This window comes from Platichthys flesus, chromosome 13 (genome assembly GCF_949316205.1).
Source record: "Platichthys flesus chromosome 13, fPlaFle2.1, whole genome shotgun sequence".
In the NCBI taxonomy this organism is placed as follows: domain Eukaryota; kingdom Metazoa; phylum Chordata; class Actinopteri; order Pleuronectiformes; family Pleuronectidae; genus Platichthys; species Platichthys flesus.
In genome coordinates this window covers 22,116,774-22,141,962 of record NC_084957.1, presented here as the reverse complement: position 1 = coordinate 22,141,962, position 25,189 = coordinate 22,116,774, and the positions used below count along the sequence as shown (strand labels likewise).

The 25,189-nt window shown below is 40.4% G+C and overlaps 1 protein-coding gene across 2 annotated transcripts in view; it reads right to left on the bottom strand.

The window, feature by feature from the left end:
• Window positions 1–1,207: 1,207 nt before the first annotated feature.
• Window positions 1,208–25,189, bottom strand: part of kalrna (kalirin RhoGEF kinase a) — a 123,386-nt gene continuing 99,404 nt past the window's right edge. Inside the window, exons 41-68 of one of the 2 annotated variants that reach the window (XM_062402400.1) lie at window positions 22,929–23,135; window positions 22,341–22,426; window positions 20,892–21,035; window positions 20,383–20,478; window positions 19,415–19,533; window positions 19,124–19,190; window positions 18,658–18,761; window positions 18,505–18,574; window positions 18,334–18,420; window positions 17,956–18,048; window positions 17,588–17,638; window positions 17,369–17,446; window positions 17,096–17,281; window positions 16,783–16,954; window positions 16,379–16,596; window positions 15,099–15,382; window positions 12,064–12,226; window positions 9,994–10,050; window positions 9,571–9,598; window positions 9,187–9,349; window positions 8,925–9,046; window positions 8,688–8,819; window positions 8,446–8,607; window positions 7,146–7,224; window positions 6,964–7,015; window positions 6,511–6,659; window positions 6,222–6,360; window positions 1,208–6,123 (exon numbers count right to left, since the gene is read on the bottom strand). In XM_062402400.1, coding sequence (XP_062258384.1) covers window positions 5,566–6,123; window positions 6,222–6,360; window positions 6,511–6,659; window positions 6,964–7,015; window positions 7,146–7,224; window positions 8,446–8,607; window positions 8,688–8,819; window positions 8,925–9,046; window positions 9,187–9,349; window positions 9,571–9,598; window positions 9,994–10,050; window positions 12,064–12,226; window positions 15,099–15,382; window positions 16,379–16,596; window positions 16,783–16,954; window positions 17,096–17,281; window positions 17,369–17,446; window positions 17,588–17,638; window positions 17,956–18,048; window positions 18,334–18,420; window positions 18,505–18,574; window positions 18,658–18,761; window positions 19,124–19,190; window positions 19,415–19,533; window positions 20,383–20,478; window positions 20,892–21,035; window positions 22,341–22,426; window positions 22,929–23,135 — 3,866 coding nt within the window. In that variant the 3' untranslated portion in view covers window positions 1,208–5,565. Of the gene's footprint in view, window positions 6,124–6,221; window positions 6,361–6,510; window positions 6,660–6,963; window positions 7,016–7,145; window positions 7,225–8,445; window positions 8,608–8,687; window positions 8,820–8,924; window positions 9,047–9,186; window positions 9,350–9,570; window positions 9,599–9,993; window positions 10,051–12,063; window positions 12,227–13,948; window positions 15,383–16,378; window positions 16,597–16,782; window positions 16,955–17,095; window positions 17,282–17,368; window positions 17,447–17,587; window positions 17,639–17,955; window positions 18,049–18,333; window positions 18,421–18,504; window positions 18,575–18,657; window positions 18,762–19,123; window positions 19,191–19,414; window positions 19,534–20,382; window positions 20,479–20,891; window positions 21,036–22,340; window positions 22,427–22,928; window positions 23,136–25,189 lie in introns of those variants that run through there. The other variant, XM_062402399.1, reaches the window with a different exon arrangement.

Genomic DNA, 25,189 nt, shown 5'->3' with positions numbered 1-25,189 from the left:
CAGACAGACAGACAGACAGACAGACAGACAGACAGACAGACAGACAGACACACACACACACATACACACACACACACACTTGTGTTGTGATTTAAGCTTTGAGTTTAAAGTAGCTGTTGTCAGCTTTTTGCTTTGTTGTGGCAGTATGTATGTGTGTATGGATGTGTATGTGTGTGTATGTGTACTTCTATCATTGTGAGGACCAGTTTGTCCATTCAACATTCAAAAGACTATTTGGTTTCAGCTCAATGTTTGGTCTCCACCGAGGGAAACATCTGGCTCTTTAGTTGTTTACTACATAGAGTTTTCAGAGTTAACAATTAAAGAGCTGTCAGCCTGAACTGAAATAATAAAGTTCTGGGTCATATTTATCATTGCAAAAAGGATTTTGAATAAAGACTATTAAAGCTGCAGGTTTTGTTAGTCTACACTTTTCTGTCTCTGCTTAATGTCTCACATTTCTAAGTTGTGTTAGAGAAAGAACTCATTAACCTTCATTTACAAAATCTACAAAGTTGTTCAGCGCTACAAAAACTGAGCTAGAAGCTTAAATCCAGATAAAAAATGTGTAAGTGAACATGTTTAACGTTCTTTGATAATCCTACTGAACTCAGTAAATACTCCTAATACAGGATTAGCTGTTTGTACAGTCTTTGTTAAATCACATGGTTTCTTTCAGGGATGTTGAATAGATGATGTGATAAATCAATCAGTTTGTCATTTTAATTGTATCATTAATGAAGAGCTTATATCTCAAACTCATGAAGATCAGTCCCCTAAATTTGTCTGTTTTTAAACTTCGAGATCCATTGATTGTTCTCTGAGAAGTTTATTGAGTACTATCTTGACGCCGAGTCTAATCAGTCCAAATTTCAAGCTAATTTGTTCCGTGTTTTTGCGTCATCCTGTTGGCAAACTACGGTGCAATTTTCTGTCGGAACCCGACCCTGAGCCCATTGAAGTTTGCTGCGCTGAGTTTGTGTTACCCTGTTCCTGACACACATGGTTGTTGTGCTGTGTATAAAAATCAGGTCGATCCTCAAGTGACCAAACCTTAATATCATTTCAACATTTTTGTTAGAACCGGCCTGATTGGACGTGTCCTGACAGCTTGGGTATCCACACCCACCAATCAACCAACAAATCCACTAATCAACCAACAGTGGGAATATGAGACATTGAGTGTCATTAATACAAACAAGCAGGTTCTTTATTAGTAAAGAGTAACAAACCAGCAGGTCGTAAGGAACACAAGGAAGCAGCTCATACAGCTGTTCGACATGAAGTCGACGGTAAAACCTTTCAACAGGGTCCCGATGGAACAGCACATTCAACAGGGCGGAGCCACCACAGTGCTACCTCTGAGACAAAGAACTGAAGTTCTGTCTGAACCATGCAGGGATGTGATTCTTTTCTTTGTATAATGCCCCCTGGAGGATTCTGGATAGAAATAAAAACTAAACATTGGGACAGGGTTAGAATCTCAGGTACATTTACATCTTTACATGAGTCATATTTACATTATATTTGTATATGATCCACAATTCAAAACCAGTGAAGCCTGACATGCTATAAGGTGATGATGTTTCTACCTCTGAATATTTTCAGCAAGAGTAGCGTAGCAATTGGACCAGAGAGGAGTGCCTCCTGAAAATGAAATGATAATTGCAGATCCCCAAAGTGAAGCCAAATCACTTTCATCGGCTGCTGGAAGCTGGGTCCATTATAGGCCGTAAGCCTTCCTCCTCCATGTGAGCAGATGGAACATGGACCAAACTAAAAAGTCAAACTTCAAGTGCTAATTGTTCCAGTAAGTTTGGTTTTAATAAGTTATTTTTGTGGTGAAACTTCTTGATTGGCAGCCCAAGCTGAGTCGTGATTGGTCGAGTGCATTTATTTGCAGAACCTGGATACCATGGCTCCACCATCAGGGGGATCAGGGGGATCACTACTGCGCAGACCTTGGGTAGAAAAAAACGCACAAGAATGCTGAACCTGTGTTTTGTATTTTAGCTTCACTGTACAACAGGATGAAGTATAGACACGTTGTCCATTTTACATCCATCGATGCTTGAGAAGTATTTTTGCTGCACCTTCAGTTGATGTCATTGAGGACCTGATTTGCTGGAACATCCTCTGTAGTGAAGTTTCTTGTCGTTTAGACGACTCTTCTTCTTCATAAAGTTCAAATTCAGCCTCGGTTGCTGTGCAGGTTAGAAGAATTGAAGCAAAACAGAATGTGGAGCTTTTCAGGTTTTTAACAGATTATTATTTTACATACTGTACAATACTACTGCATTCTCAAGTTTGAATATTTCTTCCTTTTCTCCATTTACAAGCTGTCACCTCGGCACAAGTTTAAATCCAAACAAATAAATAAAAGGTTTCACATGAATTTAAAAAGACAGGAATACAGACCTCAGTCTAACTTAATCATTCTGGTGAACTGAACGTGTTTTCAGGCTGGGTTAGACCTTATACATCACGAAGACCCCGAGTATTTCAGTGAAATACTAAAACACAACACATGTACTTCTTCAGTGTAAATGTAAACTGAGGTTACATGAAGGCTCAGGCTCTTGTGTCGTGAGACCAAAGGTGTGAATTCTGATCAATTAGGTATTTTTCTCCTCTCTACGCTTATTGCGTTTTTTCTACTTATTTACTTAATATTCAGATTTTGAAATGCTTTCACTCGAAACCCTGCGCTCTCAATCAAACAGCTCCTGCTTGAGCTCAAACTTAGTGCATGCAGGTGTTTGTTGCTTTCACTCAGATTTCTTGCTCTTCAGCTCTTTTTGTTTTCATGCTGCTTTAATGCACAAATGAAACGTCTGCCACATTTGACAGATTAAATTGTTCCCCCCACTTGTGGATCGATGTTAACTTAATCTATGAGAGACGTGTTAGGGTGGTTACTTTAACTGGATTAATGTACTGTCACCCCCCTGTGCTTTATTATTAAACCATCTTCGTAAATAAAGCTAAATCTCCCACAACGATGACTGGACTGGCATGAGCACAAAGAGAAGAGCTGAAGCAAGAGTGCAGGAACCCTGTCCAAACACCAAAATATGAGTGCAAAGCAAGTGCACAGTTTTAGCACATGCAGAGCAAATGGAAGCACAAACAGGAGCTACCTGAGTGCAAGTGCATTGTTTTGAGTTTAAGCATTATACAATCTGAATGTGAGATCAATACGTTTAATAAGCGTACTTATATATTCACAATAATCTGTGTCTTACCTAAAAATGTATTGCTCTGTAGCCTTTTATTCACAGACAGTTTTAGTCGAATAAATGAAGCAGAAGTAAGATGCCCGATTGCCTCCCGGGTTTGTACTTATCCAAATCAGCTGCACAGGTAAACACAAATGACTACACCTGCAGATGTGTAATGATGTTGTTGTGTGAGGCCATCAAAGCAGCTCACATTTCCACATCCTGCGCCTCTTCCTGCACAATATATAAATGCCTAATATCACAGTAAGCTAAATGCTAACTGGGTAATTGGAGGTGCAAAATGATGTGAAAGCATTTGGTGAAAGCAGAAGACATCACCTATAATGGCAGAACACATTCTACAAGAAATTACAATCATCAGTAGAAACAGGACAGTGAAACATTATCTTCTGTCCTCTAGCCACACCAGCTGCTAAGTCGGAGCAATATTACAAGCCAAACAAACGAGAACCAAACACGAGAGTCTGTGATTTGTCACTGTGGTTGTAGACAAATGTACACACAATAGGGATCGAGTTCATTTCTCACCTCCACACCTAATGTTGATGGACTTCTAAACCATCCCTGGTGATTTAACATGCAGGTTTTCCCTGATTATTCTACTAACTAAGTTCATGTAAACAGTGATACAAACTAATTGTGTTCCATCGAGCAGATTTCAGCCTCCAGGTTTCCCCATGTGGTCAGAGATCCAACGTTAAGTACAGAAATCCTGAGTGTCAGGGTGACACCGTCCTGGTGGTGATGCCGCTGGTACATTCGAGCCAGTTCATCTTGTTTCATGACACTTTAGTACAGTGCAGTCAAGTCCGAGCAGGACACTGTTCAGAATGTAAACTCTGCTCGTGCTCACTTCAGCAGTCCCTCAGTGAATTGTTTTACTTCATGTTCTGGTCCAGGTCACGACTTCAAAAATGAGGCATGATCAACCTTAGTCCTAACATAAATAAACATTCAATAAATAAGTCTGATAAATAATAAGTATATGATAGAAAGGTCCAAATCAGATGCAACCAAGAATACTGTTGTTGTTGGTGGTTTAAGTTTCAGGATCTGTTACGGACAAGACGAGTACAACATCCCCTTAAGTCCTGGTTTCTTAACTATTTTTATTTTTCTGTTTAAAAGAAAATTCCCAACAGTAACCAAACTGAGACGAACAATGAGAAATGAGAGATGGCAAGATCTTGTTTCATATTCCCTCCTTGATGAATCACCTCATCGTCAACACCACAATTAGTTAAACATTCTTGCTTCTGGGTGAAATGGCAAATTCTCACAGAAACCATTGAGCTCATTTATGCTCAATGTTGAGATTTGTATACTGAAACAGTCGGCCTTCATTTAGTCCACATTTGTGTACATCTTCAGAGAGTTTACAACTACTTTCTTGATGTAGTGTCTCATCATACTGTTGATACTAGTAAACGTACGATTACTAGTTGACTTGTTTTTTCCCTTAAGCTACATCCCCAGGTTTATTCTCTAAAGGCTAAAAATCACGTCAGTACAGTTGGGCAAGGCATCGAACTCTGACCCTGCTCACCTTACTATGTAGCCAAAGAAAGAAAACCAACATTAAAGGCTTTTTAACTACTCTAACACTTATCCTGGATCTTAATTTAGCTCAAATTAGACAACAGCAGACACTTTAATAACATAATTCATCACAGTGTTTAACCAGATTTGCTACGAACTGACTCTTTGATGTCAGCCGCTGGTCACGCATACATCAAGCCAGTTATTTTGTTGACACAACAGAGTGCCTTATTGGTTTGAAACTTTCCATTACTGTTTAGCCTGTTCAGTTATAGATTCTTTTGGCCCCTTGGCTAGTGAGGATGCCAACAGGCAAGTGTCCCTGAGCCCAACCGTGTCTCAGGTTGAGGAAACAACCTTCATCAGATCTAAGTTAAGGTTTAGCTCCACATTATGGATTAACAGACCGTTATCTTTAATAAATAAAAAAAATGTATCTGTTAAAAATAAACAATTTAATGTAAACAAAATCGAACATGTTGCCATCATGCTTCTTCACAGTGGTTATTTTCCTCAGAGCTACTTCTGTAGATTCTGTAACAAAAGACTTGATGAAATGTTGGTCAAATTTGAATAATGCGCAGCCATAAAATCTAAAGACTTTCTTTGCTCAATAGATTTGGACCAAGGAAAGATAATTAAATCTTACTCCAAAGGCACCAAATCCTTTCCCCACTCAGAAAGTATAAAATACTCAGGATGATTAAAATGCTTAAAGTATATTGATGATTTCATTCCTGGTGGTCACACATGGTTTGTTCTCGGATGTTCGGACAATCAGATCTCACAGTGTGTTGCCCATGCTGCTGCTCACCAGCCCTTTGATATTCGTGATGGGCCTAACATCATGCAGCTGTTTTCTTCGGTCAATGAATGTGGCAAGCCTTGTCGTGTCCAGGGGTGTCTTGGAGTACTCCCCGCCATGTGCGCCCCCACGACCCACCCACGGGTGCTGCAGACAGGAAGAAGCACTCAGCCTCTTCCTCTGATCCTGCTGCAGCACCGACATCACAAAATCCCTTGCCGCCTGACTCACATCGCGGAAGTATTCGTCCGGGAAGCAGAAGTCCAGGCGGCAGATGTTGACGCAAGTTTCCTCTGGAGATTCATCCAGAAATGGGGAAACGCCGCTGAGCATCACGTAAGCCAACACGCCAATGCTCCACACGTCTGTCGCAACAGAGACTGGTGTCCCACGGATGAGCTCAGGTGCGGCAAACTCTGGGTTTCCAAGCAGGAGGTGGACGTAACGGCGGTGGGAGGACAGCTGGACAGCATCGCCAAGGTCAATGAGTTTAATGCACGGGGTGGGAGAGTGAAGGTCGACCATGATGTTCTCAGGCTGAAGAGGAGACAAACAGGATTCAGACAGATGGAATAACAAGTCCATATAAAGTTCAAATAATCATTATTCATTTAGAGCACACATGTGGTTCTGACCTTGAGATCCAGGTGCGCTACTCTACAGGTGTGAAGGTGCTGCAGCGCCTCGAGTGTCTCTCGGATGAAGAATGCCACCTTCTCCTCCATCAGCTCATCGTGGGCAACGAGGTAGTCAAGCAGACGACCATCCTCCAGCCTGATTCGCACAAATAAATTAAAGTTAAGGTTTTTCAGCTCCTTAGCTACGCAGGATAGCCCACTAGCTAAAATGGCTTAGGTGTTAGATCGCCGGCTCGCTAGGTAGAAAAAGTAAAACCAGAATCTTTAGTTGACATGTCAGACTTACAGCTCGAGGATCAGCATCAATGAATTGGGAGACTCGTATGTGTCCAACAGAACCACCAGCTGGTGATTCTGTGCGTGCCGCAGGATGTCCGCCTCATGAGCCACCTGCTCTTTCTTTTGCATCTTCTTACTCACAAACTTCACGGCAACCTGGACAGAAACATTACAAACCGGCTTCATGGTGAAAGAGAATACGAAAAAATATATGTACTAAATAAGTAATAGAATAACCCTAGAATAATCTTAAAACTTCATAATTTATGTTCTTTGCCTGGTACTTAGTACATAAATGTAAACCTTACTGTACACTAAATTGACCAGTTGTATAATAACCAACTGAATAATACAATACAAATAATATACAACTTTTGAAAAGGAAACAAAAATAAACACTTCACCCGACTTCAAACAGATAAAACAAACATCCGAGCTTCAGCTATGTGTGAGGACTCACCTCCTTCTTTGTGGGCTTGTTGAGACATTTTCTCACCACGGAAAATCGTCCCCTAAAAAAAATCAGATGTAGCCACAAACATGAGAGAATTTAAAAAGGTTGAATATCTCAAACAGATATTAACATCGGGCCGATTATCAAGTTTGTGTTGTTTGATGCGTTTTTCTGAGGCGTCAGTTTACCTTCCAATCTCACAGATCTCAGAGAAGCTCGAGTCAAAGTTTTCCTTCCACTGGATTCCTGTACCGTCCTTTCCAGAGTCTGAACACAGGAGCAGGATTGAAAGATTAAACCATTTTCTTTTCTAACATAATCTCAGCATGAGAATACTTGAAAATAAATAATTCTTAGATTTATTTCAATCTCATTAGTGAGCTATTGGTTGTGATTAATCTAGCTTAACGTACATACGACATGTATAACAGCGACTTGAGTTTCATATTGTAAATAAGTGGGCACGAGATGATTTGGTCACATACACTGCTTATAAACAATTCTCGACAAGCAGCGGGCGACTCCACTGGTTGTTTCTAAAGAAGTAAATGAGAAAATGACTCTACTTCTCAATGGTGACATCACAGTGGGCTGGCACAAGATTGGTGATTTCTTTTTTCGAAAGATGCAGGTAAGTCGTTTTCAGTCTTTATGCTAAGCGGGCTGCATTATGTCCCTGCACAGACATGTAATTAAAAGGGCCCATATATTTCATCTTTCTGGGACTTAATTTGCGGTATTGGTACCTCTAAGATGATATATCAGTAGTTAAAAGTAGAAAAAACTGCTGCAATGTGTATTTCCAAGTCCTCTACTGCTTCTCCCTGGAGCCGCAGACAGAACAGGCGGTTTTCGCCTGCCTCTTGAGCCCCTCATCTGATTGGCTGACTGCACTTTTGAGTAACACGTGATCAGACCTATCACTGGTCTCATTCTGGCGCATTCACTCGGGTAAACACAGCTGAAAGTCACGTCATGTTTGGATAAAGCTATAGAAGAACAGTCACATATTTACAGTCGGCTACAACAGGATGTTTCTGAAGGTTAAGTTACATCGTCCTCGAGTTTGTAAAAGTTTTAGCTGTACAGTTGGCCAATGTAGGACTAACGTCCAGAGTTACAGTACGGAGTTTCACAAAGGAGTTTCAATATGGAGTAACGCCTCTGAGCAGGGGTGGTGGGTTCAGAGGCAGGACTGGGTGGGGATGAACAAGTGGCATCCTGAATCATATTGCGAAGGAAGTAAGAGACGTTTCGATAACATATATCTGAGTAACTGAGTGAAGTTTGAGGAATTACTGTTTTCATACTTTGAGGGTCCCTACTGACCCCCTTCACGTCATTACGGATAGTACAAGCCCAGAAAATGCATTTTACACAATATGGGCCCATACACCTTTATTTCATATTGTGGATATATCCCATTTTAAACTCTTTATTGACGTTTCTTTGGCTCTAGTTTTAAAAGAGTATGAGTTGCAGACTTACTGCTGCTGGGCAGTGTCACCATGTTGGAGGGCTCGGACGGCGGCCCAACCCCCCAGTGGTTGGAGGCTCTTACTCTGAACTGATAGTGACCGCCAGGGATCAAAGCGTCGATCTGAATACACTCCTCCCTGCTGCTGGCCACTTGCTGCCATAGCAACGAGTCTGCAATAGAAGAGTGGGAATGATCAGAATACTTTATTTAATTCCCAAAAATACACACCCACTCACACCCACACACACACCTTCCTGTCTGTACTCCACAGTGTAGTTGCTGACGGCAGAGTGGGCAGATGAAGTCGGCGGTGACCAGTCGATCATCACAGCAGTGCTACTGGCTTCCTGTGCCACAGGCCGCCCAGGAGCTAATGGTATTCCTGCAAGGAGGCGAAAAGACAAAAAAACAATATCTCTCAGTACCATTACAGTTGGGTCGCTGCTTATCAGAGCTACTAAATGTAACTGGAACTCAGGTGTATTACCTTGCACTTTAATAGAGGCAGAGGATGAGGCAGAGCCATGGTCATTGACAGCAACACAGGTGTAGATCCCCGTATCCTGAGGCATCAGATTGCAGATCTTCAACAGGATGTCACCCGTGTCCCTGGAGAGGAAGAGGAGGACGAAGGTGAAGGGACGGAGGACAAGATTCAGAAAAGATCGAGAAGGATAATATAGTGTGGACAGCAGGAAGTAGTCTAGAAGTTTACGGGAAGGAAGCAGGATGAGGAGGAATTACGTTACCTGATGTCGATGGTGAAGCGGCTGTTGCTGGTCACTGGGCTCTGGTCAGGGCCCTTCAGGGTGACTGAGGGTTTGGGTCGTCCACAGACTTTGCCGCAAAGGACGACTGTTTCTCCAAATGCACACACCACATCTGACAGAGGGACGAGGAACTCTGGAGCCACTGCCCAGAAGAAAGACATACACATGCTAAGTCTTATTAGCTGTGATAAAAGCCTTTTAAACACTTTGATTAAGTGAATAAAACTGCACAGCCCCGACCACACACATGACCTGGTTCAACATATCTTCTTCTACGTCCTCGGATAAACAAAAGTATAGAAGCATATGCTAATACATTTTTATATATTGGTATATTAGGCTGTTTTTTCTCATGTTTCTTACCTTCCTGGATGAAGTTTGGGTTCAGAAGCTGGAAAACAGATGATGTCCAAGTCAAAGTTTTTCTAAAAGGTTTTTAGTTGGGAATCCTGACACACGTCAAAGTAAACTGAGCTCCTCATGATAAACATAACAAAAACATAGAATCAAAAGCAAACACCCAATGTAGGAACTACAGACTATAAGACTGCACAATAATTCATAACTTTTGAATTCATAAGCAGGAGCAGATGTCAAGATCATACTCAACTCATTATAAGACAATTCATGAATTTATTTAATAGTTAAGATATTTAGTTTTCGACACATGAAACAGTGCGGCTGCATTTTGTCGTCAACAGTACAGTTTATTATAAATTTTTTTATTTCTTCTGTTTCTGACTTTTCCAAAGTGAAGTGACACAAACAGTGTGCGACGTGTCGTACCTCCATGCCGGTCTTTGGGACGAGGTCATCGTCACAGTCCGACTCATCTGACGTGTCCTGATGGAGAACCAACGCAGAGGAGGAAGAAGAGGAGGAGGAATAAGAGAGGTAGGTTAAGAATGGGATGGAGTGAAGGCAGCAGAGTGCAGATTTGGGACCAGGAAAGAAGGAAAGAAAGCAAACAAGAGATGAGAAAAATCAAAGGAACAAGGAAGGAGATGCAAGAAATAGAGAAAGGAGTGAAGGCATGCAAGAGAAATTAAGGTAGTAAGCTGAGAGGAGGCATAAATAAGAAAAGTTCTGGAGGGAACAGCACTGAACCTACTGTTAGTGACTGATACTCACCTGGGAGCTGCTGTGGTTTGAATCTTTTTAGGACCTTTAATATATTAACTAGTAGCAGCAGTAAATGTTCACTCGGCTCTGACACTCTCCACGTTATCCTGTGCTTTAGTCTCAGACCTGCACCTCCTTAGTTTCATGAAGCAGCATACAACCACAGCCGAGTGTTGAATTATTTTAGCATCAGCACTTTAATCTTCAGAGTCAGAGGAGCTTTGACGCAGGAATTTAGGCCTTATTGTGCTTTGAATCCAGGAACTTAGAAATTGAAGAGCGAGTGTTGAAAAAACATTCAACAATTCCTCAACTTCCAATTTCTGGCTTTGACAGAAAACAATCTTGTTTTTGTTTCTGCAAGGGAGTTCAACTGCTTTTTTTCTTGATTTTGTTGTAAGTATTAAGACTAAACTCTTAATAATTTCTTACTGACTGTTGTCTGTAGAAATAGTTCAATTAGTTTCATTTCATGATGCAAATAGAAAGAAGTGATGTTCTACAGAGGCAGGAACAAATGCTTTGTTCGTTGGAAATCTGTTTCTTTTCACAGCTTCAGGATAAAACTTCAACATTTGTTTCAAGTTTTTTTAAAATGCATTTCTTTTGTACTTTTGCTCTGAAACATAAAGTGTCACATGAACCCAAGTCTTTACCTCAAGTGAGTCACAGAAACATAATCTTAAGATTTTCATTTTTACTTTGTAGACAATGTTACATCCAAACACATTCATGTTAGTTCACTACAAAATAAAACAAGAGTTAACAAGATGCTGAGCAACTTAAAAACAAATCCAAGTAACCCGGGTTCTACTTCTACCCATGCACAGCGAGGGAATATAAATCAAACAACACGAAAAACAAAATAGACTTTATTTTTCAATCAGTGCGGTTGAATGTTGTCAGGTAAAATAAATAAAGATAAAAAAGATAAAATAAAAAACACTTGCAGTGTTCTCAACCGGTTCTTATTTACATGTGTGGAAATAACATTTCCATCTCTATTTCTGTGAGTGTGATTATGATCCGACTTTAATCATCGTAATCCAACCCCCGCTTTCTCTAAACCTTGTGGCCCCAGTAACAGCAGGATTTAAATTTAACTAGATTTTTAACTTAGGAAATGTACGGTGGCCTGGGAGAGTTACACAGAATACAGAAGCCACAACACATGAGCTGAGGATGAATTTGAAGACCAATTGTGTCACAGTGGCATGCCTCCTTTGAATGTGGCCAATTAATGGATCCAAGGGAAGGATTAGACCAACATATCCCAGGATATTTTATTTATCTAACAAGTTAGATATCTGGGTGGCTGAGCGGCTCAAACTAGCCAAGTAAACAAACATTACAGCTTGTGACACAAAAAGGAACAGTCACTCAGTTACCTGCAGGTCGTCACAACACGTCCATCACCATCAAATAAATGCTAATTCAATCTCTGAGTAGGAATTGGCTGCAGAGATCCAGAAAATTCACTTTCATGAGCAACCTTTTGGTTGAGTGAACGTTGGTTTAAACTAACGCAGGTTGAGAACTGCTGCTGGGATCAAATCAAGACACTCAAAAAACAACTGTGCGTGTTGGTTGGTTTGCACATACACACACACCCACCCACACAGTTTAAGAATCAAAAATGAAAACCAAGTTGGGGGAGGGTGGGGAGCTAGGTGAGGGGGTTTTGGCACACACATATGACATCACCAGCGTGCGCCGTTGACCTACGTTACTCACTTTGCCCTTCACCCCCGTGGCAGGGGAGGCTATAGGGGGAGGGGGCGTGGTTTCTTTGGGTTTACGGAAGAGGCCGTTCTCGTGACCTCTGACCCCAAAGGAGGTGCCGTCCTTGGCTTCGGCGCGCTTCCGGGCACGCAGTGTGTTCCACGACAGAGACTTCCTGTACGGTACAGGAACGAGAAACGTCAAGCAGCCAATCAGAGGGAAGCTCAGTGGCGTCCAGCTTAGTCTGGCTGCAGAGGCAACATGGCCGCCAGGTCACAACTTCACGTTCTGACCACTGACACCATTTAGTGACTCGGATGTGTGTTTGTGATTTGATATATTTCTGTCATTATTGAAACAATGCTTTTTTTTTAATGCAGAGATGAGGTGTCATCATTTACATATATTAAGTATAAACAGCATTTAAACATTGTAACTGTCATCATATATTTTGTTTATGTATAACACCGATGCAAATAGAAGTGGTAACATGTCTTATATTGTTGTTTATTTTATTATACATTGTATTGGATATTGGTTTTATATTATTAAACATATTGTGCATTAAAACAAAAAAAAAATATGTCTCAGAACAACATTTCTGTTCCATTTGGGTCAAACTAGTGAGTGACTGGTTCCAAGTTAGAACTATATTTGACAAGTTGTCATTAAACTGTTGATTCTGGTTGTGTCATTATCTAAAATACTTACTTTGAATATTGGTGTTTTTTTAAATGATTATATTGAATTATCTCACAATTTTGTGAAGTTATCTTATTACACTGAATGCAGAATTTTTCATAATTGTGAGAACATTTCTTATAATTATAACTGGAATCAGTAATCGAAAGAGTTGTATTATGTCCATAGGCGGAAAATCTACATCTTGTATCACTCATATTCCTACAAGCTTATTTAATGGTGACCTTAAATTAATTATTAATAGGAAATCATCTAGTAACATTTGAGCTCCATACTTCCCCTGTGGTTTGGGTAAAATGTGAGTGTCTGTACAATCTAAATGAGTGAGTCTTTCTGGGTTGTTGTAGCAGAGGGTTGTGAGTGTGTTGTTGTTGCCTGAAGCTGCAGCCAGACTCTTCTGGTCCAGTTAGATTCAACAGGAGGATGATAGAGCGACACTGGTCTGACTTTATTCAGAGACAGAGAGGAGAGAGAGACTGAACATTTAGACTGGAATAAAGAGAAAGAGACACACATAAGTGTAAAATATCTTCTTCCAAAACAAGCAGGGAAGACGACAATGAGAACATTTTCAACCCTTATCCACTTGTGTTTCCTGAGCTAATGAATAATAATATACATGAATATTTGTTTCAAAAGATAATTTAACATCTGCTTTTGTTAAAATTGAAACTAATTATTTTATCAACTTCTTCTGAGTTTCATGTAATAATGAAGGTAAAGTTATAGAATAATTAGTTCAAGCCTTACTGTAATAATTGCTGTCACATTTTAAAGCTGTTAAATATAAAATAATGACCTTATCTCATAATAAAACAATCTAGGACACCTTCAGAGGCTTTTTAATTGTTAATTACTAAGATTTATGAAAACTGAAGAGGCATCTTCTAATTTTTCACCAGTTTAATATTTGTATCTTGTGGAAAATCAGACCGTTGGTTAGTAAAAACAAACCAAAACAAAAATATCAAAAGAAATATTACTACAACAATAACAAAGACAAAAAGTTGAAATCAATCATACAAGAAAAAAAGTGGAATTTCTTTTTTGATATAAATCTTTTATCACTTTCGAGGTTCGTCTGAAATAGATAAAATCATTCAAATTCTGTCTCTTCAAACCAGCCTAATTCTGAACTAAATCACTCTATCTAGTGGTGTAACAGTGCACACAGAAGTAGGCAGAACGCTCAGTGTCACATTTGCTGTTGTAGTTTATTTACAAATATTAAAAACTACAAACTGTCAATCATCTTCAGCCTAACGCAGAAGAAAACAACGTCACCTTCATGTCGCTTTGCTAACTCATGCTCAAGTCCAAAAGGTTTATTTTACATATTTAAAATACATTTAAAATCATTATCATTCCACTACCAACAGTACAATGCTGACCGTTGCCATTAAATGAAACATATTGCACAGCCTGACTTCATATTTTTCTTCATCTTAAATAGTGCAAAGGGATTTTTTTTTAACAGGAATGTTCTAGAGCTTCAGTCGAAGAACCGAAATTTACTTTGTACAGTGAACTGCCGACATAATAAACAAAATCAAAATGGAGGAAAAGAGTCCAACTTTGTCCGTAAAATAATAATAACAATAATAATTACTAGGCAGAAAAACAACGACAAACAACAACAAGAGGAATAAACACAAATTTCTGTATAGATTGCCACAGACAACAAAATAAATCTTCTCCACTGCGGAGAACGGGGCTGAGTCCACCTGAATGCCCCAGGTGATCGATTATTTGTTCCAAAAAACAGTGAAAAAAATAAGTAATTTACAAAAAAGAAAGAAAAAAAGTGTTAGAAACTGAAATAAGTCTGGTTTTAGCTCCACGTAGTGTCAACGGTTTTATCTTGTGTTTCCAGAGTCACCTACAGGTTACAAGAATTTCTATCCACTCTATTCCTGCAGGAAAACTCTCCAGTTCTCGTTTACATGAACATTTGTCAGAGTGTGTGTGTGTGTGCCTGTGTGTTTTTGAGTTCATGTAGTTGCCACAGAGCCGTCAAGTGACAATGGCTCCAAAGCTGCTTGATGGACAGTAAGAGACCAGATCAGTACCTTTTACCTCCGAGGAGCAGAACATCAGGAGGAGAAAAAAAAAAGAATCTCCAATGAGGTCCAAGAGGGAGGAGGAGAAGGAGGGAGGGGATAGGGAAGGAGGGAACAATGGGTTAGGAGGGGAGGGAAGAGGCAGTGAGTAACGAGGGAGGGGTGCCGACTCCAAAAAATATGGGGAGGCAGCGTTTTGTCGCCTCATTTGTCATCGTGCCAGAAGTGCGTCTGTCTGCGGGGAGAGAAGTGCTGGGTGGGGAGGATTGTGCTGGGTTGACTTACTTGATGTTGTTGGCATCGGCCACCGCCGCTGAGAAGGAGGAAGTAGAGGAAGAGTCTTTTATGGACTTTGCGGCTGGGCCCAGGATGTGTCCTGGCACCCAGCCCTCAGCGGCGGGCGACTGGCTGTTGGCGGGACGGTAAACAAGGTACATGTTCTGCTGGTTGTTGGCCAGGATCTGCACCCCCTCCCCCTGACTGACGCAGATCTCGTTCTCCTTGAGCGCTGAGTAGTTCTGAGTGACCAGCATGGTGGAGGAGACGCCGTTGCAGCCGCCGTCGCTGTCCTGAGGAGGAGGAGGAAGAGGCGGAGTAGGAGGAGGGGAAAGGATGAATTAAGAAAAACAGGAGATGGAGGAGAAAGGGGAGGAAGAGAGAATGAGGATAATTGAGGATGAGGACAACATGAAGGTGCGACTACGTGGGTTGGATAACAGTCCTGCTGCAGCCGACCTCAAACTGAGGAGGAGCAGAGGGAGGCCAGGAGCAAGGAGCAGGAGAAAGGAGGACAACAGCGACCTGTTCACTTTATTTTCATTCCAAAAAATGAGGGTATAGAAAACCTGTATTGTCATTCTATCATAAAATGAAATGAAGATTTCTGCTCCTGGTTGGTGCATAAATGTTCAAATAAAAGTTAAAAATAACTAATGTCTGGAAAAAGGCCAGGAGCAAGGAGCAGGAGCAGGAGAAAGGAGGACAACAGCGACCTGTTCACTTTATTTTCATTCCAAAAAATGAGGGTATAGAAAACCTGTATTGTCATTCTATCATAAAATTAAATGAAGATTTCTGCTCCTGGTTGGTGCATAAATGTTCAAATAAAAGTTAAAAATAACTAATGTCTGGAAATGACCTCAACACTGAGGGAAGAATTATTCTTGATAATCCACAGTAAAAAAAAAACATTTGGATGTAATTGAGATTTTTAAGGTTTTCATTCTGTCCAGATTTAAAAAGAAACTAGTGGAGAAACTATAGTCTAGGGACATTTATCCAAAAGTGAACAGAACTGTTCAAAGTAGGCCAGGTCTGTCCAGTATGGACTGTGTGTATAAACCTGAACAGTATTCTGCTACACCTGCAGTAGCCCAGATTTTAACCTTGGCTTTCAGGAACAGGTTCCAAACTTAGCAAAGAGAGAAAGTGCATCATGGCCTGATCTCTAACATGCTCCATATTTATGCCAAAAAAAAAAACAATATGCAGAATTTAGTATTCTGAATTAGTAGAATTTAGTTCCCATTTATCATGTGTGTGCAAGCTTTTCATCGAAAACTCACCCTCGAGTCAAAACACGACGAACCACCGTTGGAGGTTGACACTTTCATCTGGCTCCTCCCTCTCTCTGTTTCCTTGTCACAGAGGCCGACAGCGGAGGACGGCCGGCTGTGAGAGGAAATGCTGGGCCGGTTCCCAGAAGACGAACGGTTTCTGGTCAGTGACGAGCAGCCACCTCCTGCGCCCTTCTCCTTCTGGTACTCAATAGGTGACTGGAGAGCTACAATCACACACAGACAGAGCATTTAGATTTCTCTCTTGTTGGGTTTCCTTCTCTGGGATGACAGTCTTGGAGAAAGTGAAGGTCGTAGATTGAACTGAAGGGATCAGTCCGCTGTCCCTTTTTGGCCGAAAAAGTGTAAAGGTCGTGCATCAGAGGTTTATATTCTGCTTTTGTTTCCCTCACCAGACAGGAAGTTGCACTGAGCGTCCAGAACTTCCTGAATATGTTGGACCCAGATTTGCTTGATGTCTACGTTGGCCGCCTGCAGAGTGAAACGCTCAGATGAGCCGCGACATGACATGACGAACTTGCAGGGATCGTTCTCCACACTTTCCTCCAGACCCAGGTATGAAACCTGAGGAGAAGAGGAGCAGCATGGGTGTTCAAAGTTTATAGACTCATAGAACACAAAACTGTCTTGAAGGTAAAAACAAAATTACATATTTTTCAACTATTAGTTATTCCTCATGGATGATGAACCCTATCCTCTCTTTACCTTGATGCTCTTCTTGAACTGGTATCTTTGCGTGGAGGATCCTTTTCTGAGCAACTCACTGAAGATGACGATCTGCTCAAAGAGGAAAACTCGTCGTTCTTTCGAGCGCGACAGGACGCCGGTGTCCTGCTCCGTCACAAAGAAGGTCTCCTGCTGCAGCAGTTTGCCCTGACTGGTCAGTTTACCCTGTAAGGAGACATGGTTGTGGTCAATGACTCTTTCAGACCGGTTGATGTTTCATGGTTCTGTGTGCAAACATTTAGATGATCAAACCTCGTATCCCTGCAGCCGACCCAGATTCATCATGTCATTACACAGCTTAGGAACCTGAGACATTAAATTTACGGCTTTCTGTAAGAGACAGACACAAAGAGATAATAACAACAATGTCAGCGGAAGAAAAATAAATCAGCCTTGGTTTCAGGCTTGGATGTAACATCAACTGTACATGTGTCTTATAAACTGACATTTCTGCACTATAACAAAAGTTACCTCAATTTGTTCACAGTCAATTCCTGCCTTTAGGCTGTACTTCAGGAAGTCCTGAGAAGAAATATGACGACACCATAAATGTTAAGCACAATTTAAATCCAGTTCATGATAGATTCAATACAGTTCACCCTGAAGGTCACACAAACAAATGTGTCAGGCAAAAAACTCCAATAACATTTCAGTTAAATGTATTTATAACGTTTCTATCAATAACCAACATGGGAAATTAAGATCTCAGTCTCAATCATTTCATATATTATTTAATTATCGTTTTTGCACTTACAATGTATTAAAAGGAGATTTTTTGCTTATAAAAAGTCTGTCTGTGAACTCAAACCATTGTTCCTGATTGTCGACATGTAGAATACCTTCAGTAGCAGCTGGTATTTGGTGATTCTCTGTATTGGTTTAATGAGGAAGTCACTGATGCTCAGTCTGGACTGGATCTCCAGCTGGATTCCCTGCAACACAAACACCAAGAGCATCATAAAGCTTCTGTTTCATACAAGTTTCTCTCATACTCAGTGTTCGCTCAATTAAACATCACATGCACCAGAAAATATAACAAAAATCTGACTGGAATCCTCACATAATGCAAAAACACTGCTACAGAAACCACACATTTATATAATTACAGAGCTGGAAGTCTCACAAGAGGATTTCTGCATCCTGGACTATGACGATGCCTTTATCAAAAAGAAAGACCAGAATGGCTAAATTACACAAAGTGGTAAAGCATCACTTACATCAAAATATGTGTCATATTCTGCTACGATGAACTCGGACTTCGGCTTATTCTGACAATAAACCACGTACATGTGGAGTCTTCTCTCCTGCAACACAGACACATGAAAGTTATTTAATCAAACATATTGTATATAATGAGTCGTCATATTGTCGCAGCGAGCTAAACTCACATGTTTGATGAAGAGCTCAGCCAGGTGGTCGTTGTCCTCAAGACATTTCTCCAGCTCTCCTACGAAGAAACTGTGAGAGACAGAAGATGGATGTTATTCGTCAGCCCCTGTTTGGGGCCAGTTCCAGTTTTTGGACACCGATGTGGAGCTTACTCTCTGTGCCAGTCGAAGATCTGGTGGATGTTCCCGAAGACGATTCTGTCTTTTCCTTTCATGTCCTCGGGAATGCCCTTCTCCTCCATTTTCTTCATGAAACTCTGTGGGGTCAGAAAAGGTCAGTTAATGATGATACTGGTATAGGTAGCTTGGCACTTCCTACGGCAAAAAAGAGTTATTTTTTTTTGTCCAGGTTACAATTTTTAGAGGTTCCATGTTCACTTGGAATTACTTCCAGTCTTTGCCAACAAAGATGTTGTGAGGCCACATTGACCTTGAACTTTGACCACCAAAGTCTAATCATTTTCTGTTTGAGTCCAACGAGACATTTTTTCCCCTCATGATATCAAACTAAGAATGGGGAGGACAACCTTGAAACTAAAAATGAACGTAAAGAAAGACACAACAGTGACGGTGTTGTCACGACAATACCACAGCACAGACTCAGCAGTGAGTGTCTCACCTCCACCACGATGCCCAGGTCTTTGACGTAGTCCTTCTCTGTCTGAATCAGCTCGTTCAGAACAAACCTGAGCAGAAGAAGACATATCTCTGTAACATCATCTGCCAGCCTCTTCTCCTGCTGAAGAGACCCACTAAAACTGTGCTTGTGGTGAAGACACAGCACTTGTATATCTAATGGTAATATTACCTGGTAAAGGCTGTAGTAAAAGGACTAATGTTAGAATTTGTAGAAGTTGTAGTATCAAAAGCAGCAGCATAGGCAGTAATGGTAACACGCTTCAGTACTCACATTCGTCCTCTCATAGCTTTGGCTATTTGCTCCAGCTCGGGGTTCCGCGGTTGGACGGGAGTGGTTTGTTCGGGCGGAGAGAGCGGGGAGAAACCAGGGTACGCTCCTGGTTCCAGAGTCTGAGGAGAAAAGGTTGAATGTTATAAGAGGGTCACAATTGGGAAAGCAGCCCGAATACCAAACTGACATCTGTGCGTAACTGAAATACTCTTTTCACGCCTCATAAAACATTTATATAAAACATAAACATCAACTTATCTAAGAGCATTTTACAATATGAACAATTTTCCAATCCTCTGTCTTTAGATGTTAAATAAGATGAACGCTTCATTTAAATAAAACCTCTAACTTTGGAGTGATGAGATTATTTCAAGTGACAGCAGAGGGCAGCAGTCACATGAATATTCTATTTAAAATGTCCACATTTCTATGTTTAATATTCCAGTGTGTGTTTGAACAGCAAACAAGCAACACTGGACACTGTGGTTTTGTTCTGTTCGATAAATATATCATAAAAAATAAAGATATAATAATAATTAGACAGGGCCTGTCTGTCATGGTGCTTTACAGAGTTGGAAAAAAACTAAAAAGGATAGAAAATAATAATAGTAGTAAATGCAGGCTAAATCTCCTCGTCTCATACAGTCGATTCCAAAGTTCTACTCAAATACAAAATAAAACTGAAGTTACTACAGTAATATAGCAAAAATATAGCAAAAATAGTATGGCAAATGAAAGGGGCACGTCTAAATATTCAAGTTAAAAGCACATTTTGAAAAGCAGGTATGGGGGCGGCTGTGGCTCAGGATGTAGAACGGGTCATCTACTAACAAGAGGGTTCGATCCTCCTCTCCCCAATTCTGCAGGCGTCTAAATGTTTTGGTTTTTACCCTTTAGAGTACATCTGTTCACACATCTGTCACCAGCGAGTGTCCCAAACATGCACACAATCGTACACACACACTCACCATGTTGGTTTTAACCAGTTTTTCTATGGCGCTAACCAGCTCTGCGGCGCTGGGCACCTCAGAGGACGACTGCATAGATGTTAGCAAGGATGAAGACTGAGAGGAGGAGGGCAGAGAGCGACGTTAGAGGGATTGGAAGTAAAGGAGAGAAGGCAGGGAGTTGTAAACAAAGCAAGGCAAGTCATGGCAGGAAAAGAAAAGGGATAAACAGCAGTGAAAGAGAAGACGTTAGTTAGCAGTGAAAAGCAGTAAATCAGAGCGGAGCTTCACATTACATAGATTTTTTTTAAATTGAAATAGTAATTCTATAGTCTGCTGTAAAGCTCTGACACAGGAAACTACTGCTAAGCAAAACCTTATCAAATAACAATACGAAATAACAAGACATTTAGTTTTGGTAAAGACAAATCTAGGAAAACAGGCACAAACTCAGTTAAACCAGTCAGATTAAATAAAAAATAAAAATAATAAGGTGTCTTGAGATCCCCTCCCCTCTGGCCCCCTCTCACCTTATCATCCTGAGCTGAGTCCTTGATGATCTCCATGGGGGGAGGCAGAGGAGTGTGGGCCTCCTCGTCCTGCTCTTCCTCGCCACCGCTCTGAATCCCGCAGGAGGTCTTAGAAAGGAGGTTACCATCCTTACTGAGGACCCTCTGTGGAGTAGAGACAAAGAATAACATCATTGATCTTGATTGTGATGAATGCCACACTCACTCATCAGTATTGTTTCTATTCAAATGGATCTTAGTAAATTCAAATTTCCTCTCCCCTAAATTTGGAATTTCTAAATCAACACGAACAGTGTGAGAGGATGAGTCATGTTTCCTCTGTAACTACTTGGTAAACTTGTGACGAATCACTGATAAATAACTCCTCAGGGTTATAGTCCGATTTAATGAGTTAGGTCATTGGGTCTAGAGAGAAGAAAGAAGATTCTCTGAATTTGTGATTTAACACTGAAAAACGCATTCCAATAAAAAGCTGACTTTAGGCTTTGAACTGTTCAAACCATATTTGTTGAATTAAAAACAAGTTTAAAGCACAACAGAGGCATTAAAGAGGATGGGGAAATTAACAATGTTAAGGAGGTGTTTCATATCCAAGAACAAACTTTTGTTTTTCAGTTTCTTGTGTGTAATTTAATTGAAAAACCCGCCAGTAAATCCTGTTCGTAAATACTGTTCGTAAATACTGTTCGTAAATACTGTTCGTAAATACTGTTCGTAAATACTGTGTTAATTTTGTATTTAAACATAAAGCAAATAAATGTTAATGTTAAACTACAAATATTTTATGAGCATTTCTGAAAATCTACAACTTCTTATCAGAGGAAGTCATTAGGCTTTAGAGTTGGAGGGACTCCACACGTTTTCTGTTAAGGTGAACATTTTCAGTCAGACTAAACCTGGTAAAAAATGCATTTTACTAAACATTTTGACCAAATGATCAAATCAAAAAATAAATTAATACAGATACAATTATTTTAAAAATAATCAAAGAAACATTATGCAACATTTTTTTTTATCTCAACATAGCAGCTTCAAATGGTTCAGTGAGTGTGAATATGGAGAATGTTTCCTCTTTTATTCCCCTGCACTCTCAGTTTTAAATATGAAGAATTCTAAACAGAGTTTGGTGGATTTGTTATAGCCGCAGCTCTATTGGTTCAGGAAGCTGGGTATTATGGGTAATATTCAGCATTCAGTTGCGTTTCAGTGAGTGCGATGACATAGTCGGAGCTCCACTCAATACATTCATATATTTTTCTCTAATGCCAAACCAATGCATCGCTCGGACAGAGAGCCTAAAATAAATAATCACCAATTTTGGCTGCAGAGGGCACTGTTGCTCAGTTGAAGTAAAAGTGTTGCTTAAATATCAGTGGTCATCAAAAACCACTGCACCTTTTATAGCGTAATAAGCGGCTGAAACTTGCTTTCTGGAATCCCGCTGTTTACCTCATCAATGTTGTCATCCTGCAGAGCGAGGTCAGGCTGTCCAAGGTCGATACTCTTCCTGTTTTCCTCTCTTCCAGATCCTGGTCCTGTCAATCAGTCCAACACTTAATTTGTCAATCGATCACACAGACGTAAAAACACAGTTGAATTAATGGATTCAAGGTGTTGAGCAGCCGATAGAGAACTAATTAAAACTGAACATCTTCAGGCTAGATTTCCTGCCATTTTTCCTTAAGGGGCTAAAAATGACAGATGAAACTCATGAACCACAAACTGAATAAATCCACATCTTCGGATGGTTTTAAAAGTCCTACAGGGACTTGAATTGGAAATGTGTGTTACATAAGTGTTATTTACAAGTGTGTGAGCAGGAATTTAGATTTCAAAGCGTTTAGGAACTTGTGCAAGAAAAACCAACTGACATCATCCTGACCGTGGTGTCTGTAAAGTCCGCATGCCGGATCTAATGACACTTTGAAAATATGTGTGCAAACATGAATGCAATGCTGCTGAGCAGAGAGACACACACATTCCATGGTATCACCAACATGTCATCACCGGGATTGTGTACGTGTCTTTGTTTCTTACCCGTCTTCTTCTGTTTGTTATTAGGGAGCTTCTTGACGGAGCTGCCATGGCTGAGGCGGCGGACTGGACTGGTCAGCCATTTTCTTAGAGTGTTTCCGGAGCGTTTGGGACCTGGGGAGCTGGGCTGCAGGGAGCTGAGGGACGGCTGCGGCTGGAGGTTCGCCACTGACTCAGTCTTCCCATCAGAGCTGCTGACTGGATAGTTTTCTGAAAGAAAAATATTACATTTCAAAACGGATCTAACCAGGTGCATAGATGTTTCAGCTTAACAGCATCACGTTTCGATTCTCGATACTCTCCAATAGAACTGTGAGATCCATGTGTTTATTTATTATAAAATCTGGTCAACAGCTGCTCATATGTCACACACAAGCCTTATCTGATAACACTGTCAAATCTGACACATGTTTCCGAGATTGAAGATAAATTCCCTCTTTCCCTGCTGCTGTAATATGATTGTTAGCAGTCCTGTTCATCTTTGAACACTTAAATGTACATAAAATGAATACAAAAATACTTTTAATTCCACCATTTTCAGCAAAGAGGCATCGTTTGATGATGTTAAAACTTAAACAGGAAGCAGAAAATCAATCTTATCGCACACATCTTGAAATGTTGTTTCTTTCACCGACATTAAAATCAAATTTAGAATCACAGACTTTTATCAGTTAAAAATCTCAATGGTTTGAACCAGTTTGCCCTGTTTTCATTCTACAGATTCTAGAGAGAAAGAAAGCAGTGTGTGTGTGAGTGTGTTTGTATGTGTGTGTGTGTTAACAAGTCAGTAGTCATGTGTCAAGAGAGTGGTGTATCAGCTGCACTCACACACAGCTGGGAGCTATTGGCTGCGGATGCTGTGGGGTTGGGGTGTATAAATGTGTGTGTGTGGGAGTGTGTGTCAGGAAATGAAAGGTTAAGAGTCAACAGGATATATTTACAATGGGTGTCTCTCTTATTACTTTTATTTACATTCAATTCTCCTCCTATTCATCTTGGATCTGCTTTTTATTTGACTTTTGTCTACTACTACTTATGTACTAATCTGCTGAGCTTTAGAAACCAAAAGAAAAATAACTGATATTATGTTGATAGCATTTACTGCACAACCAACAGTAACATCACTTTCACTTCCCTGATCTGGTATTACAAGGACGAGCATGTCAAAGGTCAGTGGTGCCAACAGCGATCAGAAAGATCAAGATGTGATTGTGTTATTTAATATGAACCCCCTGTGGTAATACTAGCTTGTAGCAATTCTTTAATTTCATTGGAAATTTAGCTCTTAGATTTATTTTTCAATCTATATACAGTATATCTATCTTAACTTAAATTGAATATAGCCTTTATGGTAGAGAATGTATATGATTGTTTTTCTAATATCTCACATCTTTATCTCTGACTGTGACTTTTCCTGACATCTACATTCATATTGTGCAGTGCTGTGGGTTAATGAGTCAGTACTAGTGGCAGTTTTAGTTGTTATCAGACTGTGTCAGCAGTGTGGTCAAGATAAAACTGATCAAAACAGCAGCCAAGGTCATGCACTGTTACTGAGGCGCCGCTCTTTCTCCCATGTGGAGTACTGCTGTACATAGAATTACCTGCTGTGAACATGCAAATACTGTAGTTTGAACGAATCCCTGCAATGTATCTGAAGGTGAAACGTGACAGAGCACATGCACACAGCAACGGCTACAGTTGCAACATGTAAAATAATATTTCTTTTTGTATTTCTAGATCTGTATTTATTACTTCTTTTTGAATTCTTGTATAGATTGTAATTTGGAACTTGGGTCATTGTTGCTCTTAATTGAAGTACATTTAATTTGTTCTGCTCAGGAGTAAATAAACATGGTGCACTGATGCTCTTTGCTTTCCTCTTCCCTCCTTAATGCAAGCATTGTGTTTGTTGTGTTTTTATGTGACAGAGACGTCAAGCAGGCAGCACGATCAGGTCAGGCCGAATAGTGAAGTTAATCAAGCACCTGGAATCCTCCTGAATCCTCCCACCACTTCACCACAGATTGTCTCCCTCTCATTCTCTCCCATTCACGTACATGTGTTGTCACTCAGTCCCAATGGTTACTCACTTAAGTGCTATTGAGCAAATTCAGCCATGTGAGGGAAACATGTCATAGGTCATTTCTTCTAGTGTGTGTGTGTACTTTCAGAAGATTCAGTGAGTGGCCTTGACAGCTGGCTGTCCAATGAAACTCATTAAGGAGTCAAGAGCAGAGAGAAACTCTAACACACACATTCAC